The 18,357-nt window shown below is 32.8% G+C and overlaps 1 protein-coding gene across 1 annotated transcript; it reads right to left on the reverse strand.

Moving 5' to 3' along the window:
• Positions 1-1,574: 1,574 nt before the first annotated feature.
• LOC136271878 (C4-dicarboxylate transport protein-like) lies at positions 1,575-15,178 on the reverse strand. The gene is made up of 3 exons (XM_066072451.1): positions 15,169-15,178; positions 1,693-3,458; positions 1,575-1,595 (listed from the first exon to the last, which is right to left on the reverse strand). The coding sequence occupies exons 1-3, from the start codon at positions 15,176-15,178 to the stop codon at positions 1,575-1,577; spliced, it is 1,797 nt and encodes a 598-aa protein (XP_065928523.1).
• Between the last annotated feature and the right edge of the window lie 3,179 nt (positions 15,179-18,357).

Below are 18,357 nucleotides of genomic sequence, written 5' to 3' on the forward strand. Positions count from 1 at the left end.
CTCTCTCTCTCTCTCTCTCCATACATTACACCGCTAACGCATCTGCACCGCTTGGTCTGTTATTGAACTATAGACATCCAAAAATGAGCATTCAATGCTTAATTGTATAATGATGGTTCGGCCAGGGCTCTATGAACCTTCATGAAACAGAAAAATACCAAATATGTTTAATACGTTTTGAGATCCATTCCGGTCAACTATGTATATTTTTGCTTCTAATGTCATTATGATGCATTTAATGGTGTAAAGTAGCGGTTTTTAAACCATCCATCCCCTCTTTTTAAATAGGAAATGATAATAAATGTTGATAGTATCCGAAATAGAAAAAAATAAAGCTTAAAAGATTTTTCACAAGCCCAACCATTACGTGCATTTTCCTAGAAACATTAAATATATCACTTTCTGCGTAGTCATGCATTAATAAGGTTCTACCCAATGTCAGTAATTGGCTCGGGACCATTTGTAAATAGAACGGGCGCATAGCATTTCCCTTTCTTTAAAAGTATAATCATAACTGTGAAATATTTCAACATGAGTGTTTGGCAAATATTTCTCCTCTATTTTCTCCAGTTTAGTACTTTGGATGGTTCTTCATTTTATCAACAATTATACTTGTTGGGAATGGACTGTGGAAATAGTATCACGAGTCACACTATTTCAGGGAGCATTAGAATTGTCAAATCTAGGGTAAGTCTCATTATCACCGTCGGAGGATGGTGCCACAGAGTAGATCATGATGAGATGTCGAGTTCACATCTAACAATATTTATTTTAAAAAAAACCTTAATATGATGAATTTTAAAATCGGCGCAGTATTTAAACAAAATGAGTCAAATTTAAAATTTACAGTATGCACAAAAAAGGTTCTTTAATTTTCCTGTAATATTGGGTGAACATGCAAAGGTAAAACGTGAGTTTATTATTTATGAAATGTTCTTTGTAGATAGAATGTGCAGCTCACTGCTTGATAACTACAGGCTGTGGAACTATTTTGTTTGACAATAAGATCGAGTACGGACAGGATGGCTTTTGCTCGCTGGTCACTGAGTCGTCGCCAGTAATTCCGTACGTATTGGAGAGCAACTCGTCTGTGTGCTTCATGAAAAAAGTATCCGTGGAAACAACTCACTCAACACCCACTGAAACAATAAGAACACCGACAACATTTTCAACGACATTTACAAAAACGACACAGTCGACAACGACACCGACTACAACGACAACAATGACACCAACAACAACTACGACTACACTGACAATAACGATCTTGGCAACACCCACATCAACAACGATTTTAACTTCACTGACACCAACGACAACTACAACAACACCTGCAACAACGACATCGGCAACAACTACGACTTCACTGACAACAACGACGCTGGCATCAACGACATCGACAACAACTACGACTACAGTGACACCAACAACAACTACAACGACACCTGCAACAACTACGACTACACTGTCACCAACGACAACTACAACAACACCGGCTACAACGACATTGAAAACAACTACGACTAAATTGACACCAACGATACCGGCAACAACACCATCGACAACAACTAAAACTACACTGTCACCAACGACAACTACAACAACACCGGCAACAACGACACTGAAAACAACTACGACTAAACTGTCACCAACGATACCGGCAACAAGGACACCGGCAACAACTAAGACTACACTGTCACCAACGACAACTACAACGACACCGGCAACAACGACATTGAAAACAACTACGACTAAATTGACACCAACGATACTGGCAACAACACCATCGACAACAACTACAACTACACTGACACCAACGACAACTACAACAACACCGGCAACAACGACACTGAAAACAACTACGACTAAACTGTCACCAACGACATTGAAAACAACTACGACTACACTGTCACCAACGACACTGGCAACAAGGACACCGGCAACAACTACGACTACTCTGTCACCATCGACAACTACAATGACACCGGCAACAACGACATTGAAAACAACTACGACTACACTGTCACCAACGACACTGGCAACAAAGACACCGGCAACAACTAAGATTACACTGTCACCATCGACAACTACAACGACACCGGCAACAACGACATTGAAAACAACGACTACACTGTCACCAACGACACTGGCAACAAGGACACCGGCAACAACTAAGACTACATTGTCACCAACGACAACTACAACGACACCGGCAACAACGACACTGAAAACAACTACGACTAAACTGTCACCAACGATACCGGCAACAAGGACACCGGCAACAACTAAGACTACATTGTCACCATCGACAACTACAACGACACCGGCAACAACGACATTGAAAACAACTACGACTAAATTGACACCAACGATACTGGCAACAACACCATTGACAACAACTACAACTACACTGACACCAACGACAACTACAACAACACCGGCAACAACGACACTGAAAACAACTACGACTAAACTGTCACCAACGACATTGAAAACAACTACGACTACACTGTCACCAACGACACTGGCAACAAGGCCACCGGCAACAACTACGACTACTCTGTCACCATCGACAACTACAATGACACCGGCAACAACGACATTGAAAACAACAACGACTAAACTGTCACCAACGACACTGGCAACAAGGACACCGGCAACAACTAAGACTACACTGTCACCAACGACAACTACAACGACACCGGCAACAACGACATTGAAAACAACTACGACTACACTGTCACCAACGATACCGGCAACAAGGACACCGGCAACAACTAAGACTACACTGTCACCAACAACTACAACGACACCGGCAACAATGACATTGAAAACAACTACGACTAAACTGTCACCAACAACGCCGGCAACAACGACACCGGCAACAACTAAGACTACACTGTCACCAACAACTACAACGACACCGGCAACAACGACATTGAAAACAACTACGACTAAACTGTCACCAACGACACTGGCACCAAGGACACCGGCAACAACTAAGACTACACTGTCACCATCGACAACTACAACGACACCGGCAACAACGACATTGAAAACAACTACGACTACACTGTCACCAACGACACTGGCAACAAGGACACCGGCAACAACTAAGACTACATTGTCATCAACGACAACTACAACGACACCGGCAACAACGACATTGAAAACAACTACGACTACGCTGACACCAACTACACTTGCAACAAAGACACCGGCAACAACTACGACTACACTGTCACCAACGACAACTACAACGACACCGGCAACAACGACACTGAAAACAACTACGACTACACTGTCACCAACGACACTGGCAACAAGGACACCGGCAACAACTAAGACTACACTGTCACCAACAACTACAACGACACCGGCAACAACGACACTGAAAACAACTACGACTACACTGTCACTAATGACACCAGCAACGGCACAGAAAACAACGACAACATCTATTGGAGAGGTATGTATACTTTTGATTTTACACCGTTAAATAGCGTTTAGATATTTAAATTCCTGGCTTTTAACTATTGTCTTTATTTCTACACATGTATAGTTTGGTTCTACTAAATTATCGTGAGCGTTAGTCTATGAGAGCAAAAACAACAGAGTAATGACAACTTTGCAACAAAATCGTCACAATGCATATAGCTAACGCTTTTTTTTTTTATCTTAAACTTTGTCTTGTAATTGGGGTACTATGGGATACATCCAGATTTGACGTTCTTCTAATTGATTTTAAAATGTTTTCTTTCCCAAAAAAGCTGTCTCAAAGCGTAATGTAATGGTTAAGAACATTATACGAACCTGGGCGTCATGAGTTTGAATCCAGATGGGGCTTTTATTGTTTTAACTTTTCCAAAAATTTTCAGAATACATTTTTGATCAAATTATTTAAAATTCTAAACCAGTAAAATTATTTCGATTAAATGATGTTCTTTTATCTATAACATTGACAGCGTCTCAAAGCACCTTAAAACGTTTATACTACTTTTAAAATATGTTTTAGTCATGTTTTAAACTGAAATGCACAATAAATAAAGCAATTTTTATGAATTGCATTTACATATGCCATCCCTTAAAAAAGACAAAGTATGAGACAAGGAACAGTTATTAGATTTAAATTCCTCGCATATTTGTTTCTGACAGGAACCACTGAGCGATTATGATAATGTGAAAAATATACAAGGTTCCTGACGTATATTCCTTTCTCTTCATGTTAAGGCTCATGTTCAAACGAAGGATTCGCCTGAGGTTCGAAGAGCTTATTTTAAGTTGCCCGACTTGTTTTTTACTGCGCAAGTTTTTTTTCTCATTTTTGTAAAATACCATGTATTTACATCTTTTAAGAAACTGTCTTGAATCCATTCATGAAACTGAACGCATCAATCAAAATATAAATAGAAGAATTTAAATCTTTCATTTTTGAACAATTTTTCGGTGTTCAGAAGGTGAGTGTGGCCATAATTGTGCTTGGAAATGATGAATGAATTCGAAGCTTCTTAGGAGAACGTTTTTAGAATTGATATAAATAAAAAAGTAAAATGTGCTTCCAAGTGCGAAAATTGTAATTATGTAAAAATGGCACACAATTTAAATGGTTTTTGATTTTATCGAAATAAAATGATCGTTAGAAGTAATGAGTCATTGTAACAACAGTATGATTGACCTTTTCAAATTTTATGGGTGCCGTTTGATTTCTGTCTTAACATATTTTAAATAATTTCTATCATTAAAGAATAGTTTCTTGGTCTTATAAAAATACAGCTAATATTGGCTTGGGTATATTCCCTGACTTTCAAAATAGTTATCACTTTTCAACAAATATCAATTTAAAGTTTCTTCCCTTTGTTTACTCTTATGAACTGAAGTACAAAAGTACAAAAAAGACATCAAAACAGCATTGCAAAAGAGGACGTTGGAAAAAACATAAATCCAAAGAGGTGGAGAAAGCATGTGATTTAAGGTTTAGTGTATCTAATGAACTGACAAAAAAAAACCAATGCTTCATCTGAATGAAACTTATTTAGAGACCTAAGCTGTGTTTAAACCTTTTGTGAACACGTGACTGTCTTGTACAATTAACTGTTAAAACGTACAAATCTGATAAAATTAACACATATATTTCCTCTACTTATGTTTCTGTAATCTGGCTTACGAATCCAGCACTTAGCCGAAGAAGGTAACGAGCTACCAACCCGCAACGCTCATATATATATATATATATATATATATATATATATATATATATATATATATATATATATATATATATATATATATATATATATATATATATATATGCAATACGACCAATATCCCACCCCCGACTGATGGTGAGGAAGATGTCAAAAGTCGTAGTGTGTACTGAAAATCAGATTTGTACGAAAGCCGAGAAGGATCATTCGAGATTCGAGATTCGAAATACGAGATTCGAAATACGAGATTCGAGATTCGAAATTCGAGATTCAATATCTAAATTAACCAATCAAATCATGGATCTGAAACCTGTATCCTAGCAACATCAAACTGTTCTAAATAAAGATCATTCGTACATGCTCTTTCCTACAAATAAATGTCTTAATAGCTCTTATGTAATGGTTATAAAATGGTTCAATTAACATTAATGAATTAACCCCACACAATATAAACAATTAAATTAGTGATAACACTGTTGGCTTTGCGAATCTATGTGATTTTGTTTATCCTGTATGTATTTTCCCCCCGAACCATTTTAACCCTTAGTGTATTCGCCCCAACTGTGTAAAAATCGGCTCGCGAAAAAAGATCTTTTTGATCTAAATAATTAAAACTGAGTGTGGTTTTAGCTATGAAACGAAATTCATTGAAATAATTGACATGTCAAAATATAGGTTATGATAAAGTTTTAAACCATAGGAGATATAATGATTTACAACCTCAACAACAACAATCCAGATAGGAATAGTGTATTGTAGGGTATCAATGTCATTGTCGATATGAGAGAGAGAGAGAGAGAGAGAGAGAGAGAGAGAGAGAGAGAGAGAGAGAGAGAGAGTTTTGTAGTGTCATATTCAATTTTGATTTAGAATTTGAAATTGTTTGATTTGATACAAGCATATACAGACAGTTAAGCCACTCATAGGAGAAAAGAGAGGAGGTAGATAGGATAGGGCAGACCAACTAGCAAGCTTTAATTTGAACGGTGTTAACGCACGTGTGATTTACATCGACTCTCTCTCTCTCTCTCTCTCGCTCTCTCTCTCTCTTTCTCTCTCTCTCATCACCTAGCATTTCCTTTTCCGTGGAGGGGTTTGGGGTAATTGTGATTTCTTACATTAGCTAGCAAAAATGATAAAAAAAAACCATGGAATTTTCTTTAAATTGTGTGCGGATGTTGTACTCAATAATCTGTTTTCAGTATATAAATTTCTGGGGGGTGGGGGGCTATATAGTCCTAATTTAATTTGCCAGTTATTCTGTCCCCACTTCGTTCTGTCTTCGTTTTCCAGGCTTTTTTTTTGATTTGGCTCGGCAAATTAATTTCAAACTTTCTGTGTAGTTCCATAACGATGCACTATAGATAATTTATGAGTAGTTTTACTTTTGATAAACACACATATATATATATATATATATATATATATATATATATATATATATATATATATATATATATATATATCCGTACTTAATTACTTAATTGAATTTGACTCTTAAAATCGGATTTAATGTTCCAATAAATATAGGGTAGGCATGAGTAGACGGGACCTTTTTGCGCATATCATACTGTACCATTCATTCAACACAGGTATTAGCACTCATCGAGTTCGACTTTCATTTTTTATCCACTGGTTTTAAAGCTATTAATTTTTGAAAATATTTCGAATTTATGGCCTGATTATATATAAATTAGAGCTGCGCTGGTGCATCTATTTACCCAAATGGACCAAAATATAACTAAATGAATCTAAAAAATTTGACAAAATTAGTTTTAAACGACTCATTTTTCAATTCTAATCGGGTATGTCCTTTAGAAAAATCTTGAACCACACACATGTTTAGCAAATAAAACGACAATTGTTTCATTTTTTTATGGGGAGGGGTGGTGCCGGTAAAAGACATGTATTGTTTGTGGCAGTTGGGCTATACTCTCATTTGTTATAATAGGTATTACTATACATATTGATATAAAATGAAAGTTTCCAATTACACTGTACATAGCTTCTATCATGCATTTTGACCCACGCGATACTTTAAGACAATTTTCAAAGCATTTAATGTAATTCAACCGATCATTTTTGGAAATAATTTTTCTGGATCCCCGCCTGATACGTCCGCCTCCATGTACATTAGAATTACATGTACGTTGACCATAATATGTAAACATTAACTTAATCGGCTATGTTATGTGACGATAACTTTTTTTATCAATGTATTTGCAGGATAGGTAACAAATAACAGCCTATTTGTTGATTTCCGCACTGGTTATTTGAGATAATTTGCCGCCATCTTCTATGCATTCCCCACACCACACACAGTTTCTTTATTTGGTGTTCTGTGTGTATGGCGACAAATTGGTAAATTTGCACTTCTCGCCCCTTGTAGCTTCACCCTGATTACATTTTATCTGGCTTAGTGTAATGTAGTAGTATATTAAGTACACACATCTTTGCAATGTTATTTACATCTTTAGAGAGTTACTTACATACAAAGTGAACTTTTGTATGATTTATATGCAATTATTGTCAATTTTGATGCATGGGGGTGGGGGGGGGGGTAGGAAACTACAGAGACACTCAACTTGGGTGTGATACATATGCCTGTCTATACCTTCTATTATTTCTTGTTGATATATCAATGAATGAATTATAACAAACTACAACAATATACTTTGAAAAATTCATGCACAATCAAATTTTTAAAATTTTACCGTTCTCTGCACAAGAAATCGGCAATGTGAACAAATTGGCACCCTATTATCCCTACCTTTAATTGTACAAAATATGTATCCTTCTATATTGAAAACAATGCCAAAAGTAAGACTCATAAGAGGTTGTTTACTCAAGAAAAGGGAAAAAAATTGTATATATTAATAATTCCGTATGATGTGATAATATTTCAATGATTAGTTTATCATCATAGTACTAGTGTATGCCTGTATACATAAAAAACGATATGTAATGCTTATATTTATTGGTGAAACCTGGACTGATTATTTATATTTAGATTAAAACGTATCTTAGATACTAATCTTCATGCGCGGCGGGGGTCTATAAAGGAGGGGGTCTGGACTTTCCTCGGGAAAATTGAAGCTTAATATACATAGTGAAATTATTGAAAATTGGCCTAGGACCCCCCTACCGAAAAAAAATTAGCTCCGCTTATGAAGCTCTCTACCATAACCGCATTTTTACACAAAAAGGGTGAATAAAGCCGGGGTTTAAACTATTGGTGGTGAAATACCCCAGGGTTCAAACGCATCAGGTGGAAATGCACAAGGGCAAACAAAATCACATAGATCTGCGAAACACACTGCATTATTACTATTCTACTTGAATATTCTGTGTAAAAATAAATACAAACAATTATTTAGCTAGCTAGGAGAAGTGAACATAGCATTTATTTGTATATAAGAGCATGTACTAATAATCTTTATTTAGAACAGTTTGATGTCGCTAGGATACGTGTTTTCAGATCCTTGATTTGATTGGTTAATTAGATATTGAATCTCGAATTTCGAATCTCGAATCTCGTATTTCGAATCTCGTAATTCGAATATCGTATCTCGAATGATCCTTCTCGGCTTTCGTAGATTTGCTTAATTTGTTTAATTAAATTGATCCAAGTTTCCTGGAATATATAAATATGTTTAAAATGCCAAACTTATATCCTCGTTATAAAGGATTTACTCATTTTGAGAGTTATCCACATGAACAAGTGAAAAAATAGGTTCATTAAAAAAAAGCCATGGAAATACATATAACATGCAGTCTATAGCAATTACACCCCCACCCCTCTCCAATTTCTAACAGTCTCACTCGGGCACTTTCATGTTATTCGCAATGCTAGAACTCAGTGGTTATTATGCTTTTTATCAATAATTTCAGATTAGCTGTTTATTGACATTTAAAGCAATAAATGTACATGCAAACATAAACACATCTGGGTTTTGTCTCTTGTGGAAAAAAAAACCCTCAAAACATTTTGTCACGTTTAAATGTCTGTGTTGGGTATCTGATAAAGCCTATGCAAAATACATACATGCATATGATTTCATTAAATGATTCATACAAGCAATATTTTTTTATCTTTTGCATCATTTTAGGGTGTTATAGAAAAAGATCAGAACACTCCACTGAAAGCAGAGACCGACCAACTGAAGACTGACGAAATTATTGTTTAGATCTGGCTCGCCACATCTTACAAATCAGGCTGAGTAAATAAGAAAACAATAAGACAGATATGAATTCAGATGGAGTCAGATGATAGATAAATTTTATAATGGTGAAATACTAATGGGTAGTAAGTTATAGCCCTCTTCTGAGTTTATATTGTAAACAACAACACATTTAAAGGGTAAAATTAATGAACTATATGTCTAACAAATCATATCGTGTGAATGCAACACCCGAATCCGATGTGAAAGCATATATGAAGTCAGATCTGTAACATCACATTGTGTATATAGGGCTTTAAATATTGAGCAATCAATCATTAATTAACTGTCACTCATTTGAATTGTGTATTTTTATTTTATTTTCATGATTTTGAGTATATTCTAAATATTTATTTTGAAGATTTTTACATTAGTTTTTAAGTAAATTAATTTTATTACTGGAATTGCTTTGAAGAGATATACTATTTTCTCCTCGTGCTGATATTTAGAGTTATCTGCCCTTTGACATACATAAACATATAAAAAAGCCTTCTAAAAATGATCAAAATCTTAAATATTGTTTTCTGTTGAAGCAGTAAACCTATTTCATTAATGGGACAATATTTAAAAATAGAATTTCATTGTCTATTTATTTATTAAGACTCATTTGATAGGGTGTTTCTTTTTGCCTGGAGTCATCCGCCCTTTGCAAAAAATGTATATTCATATGTATGTTGTTATAAAGCCAAATGAAATTATTCTAATACATCAAATTTAAAATATTTGAAATATTAAATCATTTTCTCATTTATAAAGTAGATAAAATTATTTTTACAAGAATTTAATTCTTGTTTCTAAAAATATTTTAGATTGGCTTTTTATAAAAAAATTATAATTGTATTTTGTTTTATGTTTATTAATCATTTAATTCATTAATAATATGCACTTGCAACTATTACACATTAGTGCAAATGACGTTACGACACGAGTGCAAAGAAAGATACTAGTGAACAGAGTTAAATTTCGTAAGGTCATTGACCGAAAAGGATAAGTGATATTGCTTTGATTCATGGTGTCATCGGAATGACCAGGACGATTAAATCTCTCATTGATGACTGGACTCTGGACGACGAAAAACAAATACAAGAAATTAGGACTCTTAATTGTAATTAAGTTGGTTTTTTTTTTTATATATAATAACTTATGTATTATGATGGTTTAAAAATTGCAATTGATTTATTTCTTATTTGCATTCAATTTTTTAGAGACTCTTAACAATCAGTGTTTAAATTAATATATCAAAAATAAGATATTTGGACATCTTAGAGCCACTAGCTTTAAAATATACAAGGCCATTGAGTTTTTTTCCTCTTGAGTCATAAACATCCATATTTGTTCTATGTATTTTATGTGTTAATTATCTAAAATTTTTAAAAATAAACATATCCTGTGACTTTCAGTTTACATTATTTACCACCTATAAAGCTGTGTATTTGGTTTCCTAATGAATAAAATTGGTAACCATGGCAACCAAGGTAATAGATATTATTTTGACGGTTGGTTATATCATACCTTATAAGTATCAATCACCGGAGAAGGTTTCATGAAAATCTAAGATGATGTTTGCCTTGACCCTGTAGTAATAGTTTAGTCTTTACAGAGAATTGATGGTAAGATGTAACAAAGATGTGTTGTATACAAATTGCGATCGACGTCCAAAAGATAAAACAAGAATAGTGTAGAGATAGGTTAAAATTTATGTTAATTAATTTTAAATTTCTAGCTTACATTACCATAATGTAAATCATTTGTATATAAACCTTTTTACTACTCGTAGCTGCAATATAAAAATCTACTCGTTGCTTTACAATGAAATTTGCTCTATTTTTTATGCATACCTTTGTCTTGATAAATCAGAATAAAACATATTTGCCTTCATAAAAATGTTGACAAAAAGGTCTGCTTTTAAGTCGCTCGTGTATTTGAAGAGTGAATAGAACATACATGAGTATTAGTTCTTGGAAAATAAAAAAAAAAATCGTAAATACTTTCAAATAGATTTAAAATCTTTTTACACCAATTTATAAATATTGAAACTCCGAATTTTGTCATTAAGAGATATTTCTAATTGGTAAATAGATATAAGGAGATTTTATCTGTTTTGTCATTGACCTTAGGTACAGTAAAAAATGAGGATTGCCGAAAAGCTATTCTAAGGTGCATTATACCTCTGCCATTTATTTTACCATATTTAAAAAAAAAAAAAAAAAGAAAGATTCATATTGTTTTTTCATCAACGTCAGCATCAATAGATTCAAAAGAAACAAAGTTGAAACTATCAAGCGCTGCTAGATTTTTCAAAAATTGATAATGTGTCTAATCTTGATATGAAGAAAACCAGACATAGTGATTAGTAAAACCAAAATTTTACTATCGCAGCATAAAATTAAAAATAATTATTAACTGTATATGAAAATAATGTATGGTTATACACATTGCCAATTCATATTAAATACATGAGGAAGCGCTGCTTTTTCGTTCGGATTAGCACTTTTGTTGTTTAGGTTTGTAAAAAAAATTGCTTCAATCAGCAAAAGTAATTTCTTTTTATCACAGACTGTTACAGTACAGTACATGATAAATTGCCACCCTTTCTAATTTTTATGAAAAGGTTTTCTGTTTTTTTTAAATTTAGATAAGATAGTAGTAAATGGATCCATATCTTTTAGAAATGCTAAAAATGTAATCAAAAGCATTTTGTTGTAACAAAAAAGGGAATCAAATGTATGATCGTCAAGTAATTGGCATGATTTCAATATAGGGATATATTGTCTTGAGTGAAATGTGATTTTGATTTTGTTTTATATTTTGGTGGCCCATATCTTTCTCTCATAATAGAAAACCCTTACTTAATTTCAAACAATAGAAATGTTATGTTTAAAACGAAGCTAACTAAATCTAGTACTGTCCATGTACTGAACTAGTCCATAGAATTTAGGCCCAGGTTGTTAGGGTCTTCCGTCTTCAGCGGAAGACCCTTCTATTATTCTATTGTTTCTTTTTCACTTTTTTTTCTTGACAATTTTTGTGCAGAAGATTTCTCGGAGATGCAACGAGATCACATCTAGTTTTTTTAATTAATCCATTGGGGAGGGGAATGGGTAAACATGCAGATAAAGCCTCATAAAAAATTTGATCAAAATAATTTGCTTTTTGCAATTTTTTTTCCCTTTATTTTTTTTTTACTTTTTTCCCCTGCCAAAAGTTCAAAATAAGTACTTACAATATTTGCTCTTTCACTCCTTTTCAGCCATTAGCATTAATTCGTTCAATATTTCCCCTGAGGAAATGAACTGAACAAAACTTAGATTTTTATCAATATCGTTGATTTAATATTGTGACTTTAAATTGGATTTAAAGCAATCGTATCCACAAATTATAACTGACACTGCGATATGCAACAGAGCTAAGAAGTTTGAAATTTTAAAAGATAAAAACACAAAAGAGCACGCGGTCACACTATTACAAGTTAATACAACACACCGTCTTGCTTTACAAAACTACACACAACACGCTGTAGCGCTAACAAATACAAAATGCATGATTACTGTCTTAAAATATATGCGATCTCTGGGGAGGTTTAGTCTGAAACAAGTAACATTTTCCTTAAATTGATTTTTAAACGATTTTGATATTTAACTTGCCAGTAAAACGTCAGAACCGGTGCTTTTACGAAAACTTGATATTCGCCATCAACTTGAGGGGGATTTCAATGCACAATTTAAATAATATATATCTAAGCTAACCAATTTATCGCTGAAAAATAAAACGTTTCACCATATTTTAATAATCACACTAATAATCATTTGCAAAAAAACCCCTATATTTTTGCGAGATTTCAAACTAGCACGAAATCAAAACAAATCTTAACAGTTCGATAAAATATACGTTTTAAAATCTGTTGATGGAATGTAAGAGCCCTTAAAAGCGTAATAGTGAATAGTAGTATCGTCCTTTTAGTAATAACGTATGAGGTAAACATTTGATTCAACTCGCACAATTCTATAATCGAACCAGTTGGAGGCAGTGAATTTCCAGTTTTCGTAATAGCGCCGGTTCTGACGTTTTCCTTGCAATATCAAAATTGCCAAACGTCATATATCCTTTTTGATATCAAAAGTTTTTGATATTAAAAGACACGAATTTAATATAACATTTAAATGTTTTGTATCGTTTAGACTTGTTGATTTCAAAGAAATCTATCTTTCGTGTTATATAGAAATTACAAGCGAATTCTCGTTGGAATGAAAAAAATGGCTCTCGAAAACGGAAAATCATCTGGTATCTTCCCTTTCATTCGTAATAAAGGAAAGAAAGCGAACATAGTGGTCTGTTGCTTTCTCTTTATTTTGCTTGGAATTGCACACATCCTTTTTTATTGTCCAGCGCATCAAAACAACAAAATGTTTGTTTCAAAACCTGTTGTGTACATTTTGAAAACTTTGATACAAAAAATAATGTTACCATACTAAAGTTATAAATGTGTATACTTATCTACTTTGACTTTTTTTTTTACTTTTTTTTCAGGACTAATATTTAATCTAATACGTGAATATGATTCTAATTTAGCTTCTGATTTTGTTCTTTAATTTTACTTTTTACACAACCAGGGAAAATATTTGTTTTGAAAAGTTCTACTACCGCATGTTTTGTCTGTAATAAATTGTAAGTACGTGGGTCAATTAAAAAATTACGATGACCTGCCATTGCTTTATTCATTATCATCCTTAACGTTCCTTAATGTTTCTATTAAATTTATTAGCTATAATTTCACAATAGTTTAAAACAACTTGAAATTCAAAAAAGTGCATATTTTTTTTTTATTTCTATGAAGTATTTAGAATCTAATCCTGCAAAAATGAGGTCACAGCGCACGGTCAGAATTTGTGTTCTGCACAGTAAACCATATTGTGTTGAAAATGATATCTTTATGAATTGGGCCTAAACAGGATAATATTGAAACCTCGAATGAAGAATTACAATGATATTCCATATAATATACCAAATAACGACGAAATATATATTATTTATGAACAAATATATGTTACTAAAGACAGATTGTCCACTTTAAAAAAATTGACTATAGTCTGTCCCAAGTTATTGCTTCCATCAATTTTTGATGATTTTTAATAAAAATACATGTACCTGTGAAAGAAATACAATTGAAATCGATGAAAGGGAATATATCCAAGATATCTTCATTGATCATTTATCCCTGTTCACTCATTAAATTTCACAGAAACAAAAACAATTTTCTTACGGAGATTTATAATGGGAAATGTTTACATCTTTTCTCCATTCGGAAATACTCAGGATACCTCGCGCAATTTTTTGCCGACGAAAAGTATGAAATTAATTGATTTAACCCGGGGAAAAGCCGATACAAACTGTAATAATGCTCAATAGTAGAAAAAACCTCAAAAATATTTTGGTCGCTTATGTTTAACAGTATCACACTTTTTTTTTGGGGGGGGGGGGGGTTGCGTTTTGAAAATTAAAATCTGTAAATATATGGTAAAAAGAGTACATAACGTCATCAGAGTTTTTTTGACAGTAAACGAAGATACATGAAGCAAAAAAAAAATTAAGATTTTCGATTAAATGTGAACAAATTAGATGTCAACTTATAAAATGCCAATTTAGTTGTATGATAAAAGGCGCAAAAAACTAAGGATGATATATTAAAGATTGGATATTTCTATTAGCTATGCGAGCGTCATCTTGACGTCATGTTTTCAACTTACCGTGCGCCATTGTGACAAAGCATGCTGTTTCTAAAATCGGATAACAAAAACATATTTTCATCAGATTGAATGAAACTTCATACATCAATAAAATAAGTGTTGGTGCATAAATTATTCTAGTAGTTATGACTATTATAAAACAATATGATAGACAGTCACATTGTCTTCGTATTTTTTTTATTGTTCCTTGTAATTAAGCATGTTCGAAACTGTTGATTGAGTCACAATATTGAAACTTTTTTTTCAGTCGAATGTCAGTATAAATGAATGCAAGCTTATAAGAATTAAGGATAAATTCCTATGAAATCAATTATTTTCATTGAAAATTAACACCATGTGTTATGTTCAAAAAGCGATTGCACTTGTCATTGTGAAAAAAACACGTTAAACATAAGGATGCTTCATTTCATTTGCCTGGAACAAATATGAATAGATGAGTAGTGGTTTGTTTGCGTTTGTGTATATTAACATTTAACGAGAAATGAATCACTTTTTGAAATGAACAACATTACAAAATCTATTGCACTTTTGTCTTATAATTTCGCTCTCTTACAGAGCAACACGTAATTTGGCCATAAAGATAGCATTGAAAAGCAGTTTGACAATCAGAAATTCACAAATGAGTATGTATATATAAAAGATTCAAATTAAGACTAGAAAATGTATATATTTGTAAATTCACATTATAATCTATGGTTTTTTTTAAATTTTAATATTTAGTAGAAACATGGACGATCAAAATGTTGGCGTTCCGAAACCTTCCAGAAAAGTCTTTAGTATGTAACACCTAATATTGATCGAAGCGTATCATTTATGGCACCACAAAATTAAAATGAATATAATCTTTTCTAGTGCGTAACAAAAATTTATCATTTCTGAGATATAGATTTAGGTTAGACCTCTTTCAGCTCTTCAGAAGAGTCGGCCTCTTTTTGTTGATATCAATTAAAACAATTCAAATAGTTTGAAAGTCATTTTGTTAAAAAACACCCATCTGGATCCTTAATTTGAAAAACAAGCTTGACATCTAAAAAACGATCTTGTGATTTCAAACTCGTTTCGTGACAAAATTGTTCAGAAATCCTGTCCGGTTTCTAGAAAACCACTTTAAGGGCAGATCTTTTACTTCCCTGACACGGTTGTAAAATAAGAATAATTATGGCAGTATAACAATACAAACACTATTCGGGGAATTTCCTTGTCAATATTGCTTCTCAAATTTTTATTTATCTATTTTTAGATAATAAGAGTTTAAGGATTTGGTCTGTTAGTCCCTTAAAACTCTGTTTTCAGAAATAAGCACATGACTGTAATGCAAATTACAACAAACTGTAATTGAACAATTTTGCTTCGGTAACATACTATTACAGTAACTAGTCTTTGTTTATGTCAAATGGAAAATAAAATTGTAATTCTAAACACGTTTTGCTCAACAAATGTTAATCTTTATCAGTCCCTAGATAATTGCAAAAAGGGTAAGGGACCATTCCTTCATCTCCCTATCGGGTTCGTTTAACGATTTAAATACTAGATAAATATTATGAGCCCTTTCTCTTTCGGAAGCCAACATATTTTTACCTTTTATGAAATTGTTTCAATACAATTTACGTAACTGAAGACAACAAGCATAATACAGATAAAGTTAATAAGATTTATTATTCAAACGATTTTCCCGTTGTTCTGTAGGTGAGCGTTGCCACTGTACTTTGTAGGAGTACGTTATAGGAAGCAATTTAAAAGAAAAGGGAAAAAAATGCACGCGCCTTTAAAATTTCACACACAAGAAAGAGCTATCCTCATGGTTATTTTTCTTATTTTTTTAATGAATCCATTGCACTAATCTAAATTTTCAATGCTCCAAATATACAGCAAAATTTGGTACATTTTGATATTTTGAGATGACCCCAATTAAAAATTAGACGTAAGGATTTAGTATTTTTAACTTATAAGGAAGAAGATGATATCATAATTACAAAATACATATTATACTAGTAATTTGAGGAAAATCACTTTCGTAGTATTTTCTTAATCTGCTTCGAAATACTGAAAATGACAATTTCCTATATATTGCTAATGTAAATGTACCTGTACTTTGAGATAGCCCCTAAAGAAGACGAGATTGTATTTTTTTAAACTTCGCAAATTTATTAGAGTTGGCTTAAAGTGCATCTTGTTAAAAAAAATACTGTGATTTTTACACAAAAGCCCAAATCGGTCTCTTTAAATAATGTTTTTCAAAATAGTTCTCCATATTGAGACATCAGAAACCACAAATTTGGCATTTTGTCCCCTTAAATCCCATATAACGGAACATATGAGAAAGTTATTATACTACTTAAGTAAATAACTGCAAGATAAAAGTTTTAGCTTCGTAACACTTTACAACATTATTCAGTAAAGACTTTGAAATACTAAAGACTCCTCTATGATTTGAGAGGTCAACCTTTTTTCTTGGTGTTGAATTAAAAGCTCTTGGAAACAGAAAGTCCTTATGAAAAGAAACTCAAGAAAAACAAAAGAGTCTCCCGTTGAAAACAAAGACCCTACCATAATAAAAACACAAACTTTTTTTTAATACTAAAAACAAAACAAAAGAATAACAAAACGACGCTAATGTTAAGGAACAGTAACAGTTAAGTCTAATAAGGGAAACGGAAGACCTTAAAAAATAAGAAACAGAACAAATTCAGGCGTGCTACGATTTATCAAACAATTTTAAAGCATATCTTACAATACTTCATCTGTATAGTAACACATTGCATAAACTAGAAAAAGGTTCTGGGAATTAAATTGCAAATGATACGGGATTCGGTCGTGCCAAATTTGAACACATTTATATTTAAAGAGGGGGACTTAAAACGTTCAATTATTTCATTTTTGGGAGTTGATTTTAATCATCTCTCCTATGCAGCTACTCGGACAAACCGAAAGTGAAACAGTGTTTGAACCTCAGCACAAATCATCGCTGCTGACGAGACTAAGTTCTTGAAAATAATTGATAAATTTGATGTAATGTATGCTAAAGCATTGTTTTTCAAGGAAACCTATTTATAAATACCTTGAAAATAGTAAGATTTTAAATGGTACGAACAATTTTGATATTTTTTGTAGTCGTATGTATTCCTACGCTAGAGTTAAACTCGACGCTCGGCTGTCTCCGTAAATCTCCGACAAGCAGAGATCGAGTCT

The sequence above is a fragment of the Magallana gigas genome, chromosome 9 (genome assembly GCF_963853765.1).
Source record: "Magallana gigas chromosome 9, xbMagGiga1.1, whole genome shotgun sequence".
NCBI classification, from domain to species: Eukaryota; Metazoa; Mollusca; class Bivalvia; order Ostreida; family Ostreidae; genus Magallana; species Magallana gigas.

Bases quoted from the DNA above. Each gene is read 5' to 3' on its own strand.
- LOC136271878 (XM_066072451.1), bottom strand. The intron at 1,596-1,692 runs GTAGTCTTAGTT...GTGTTGTTGTAG, and splicing joins TAGTTGTCGTTGGTGACAGT to TTGTCGTTGGTGACAGTGTA.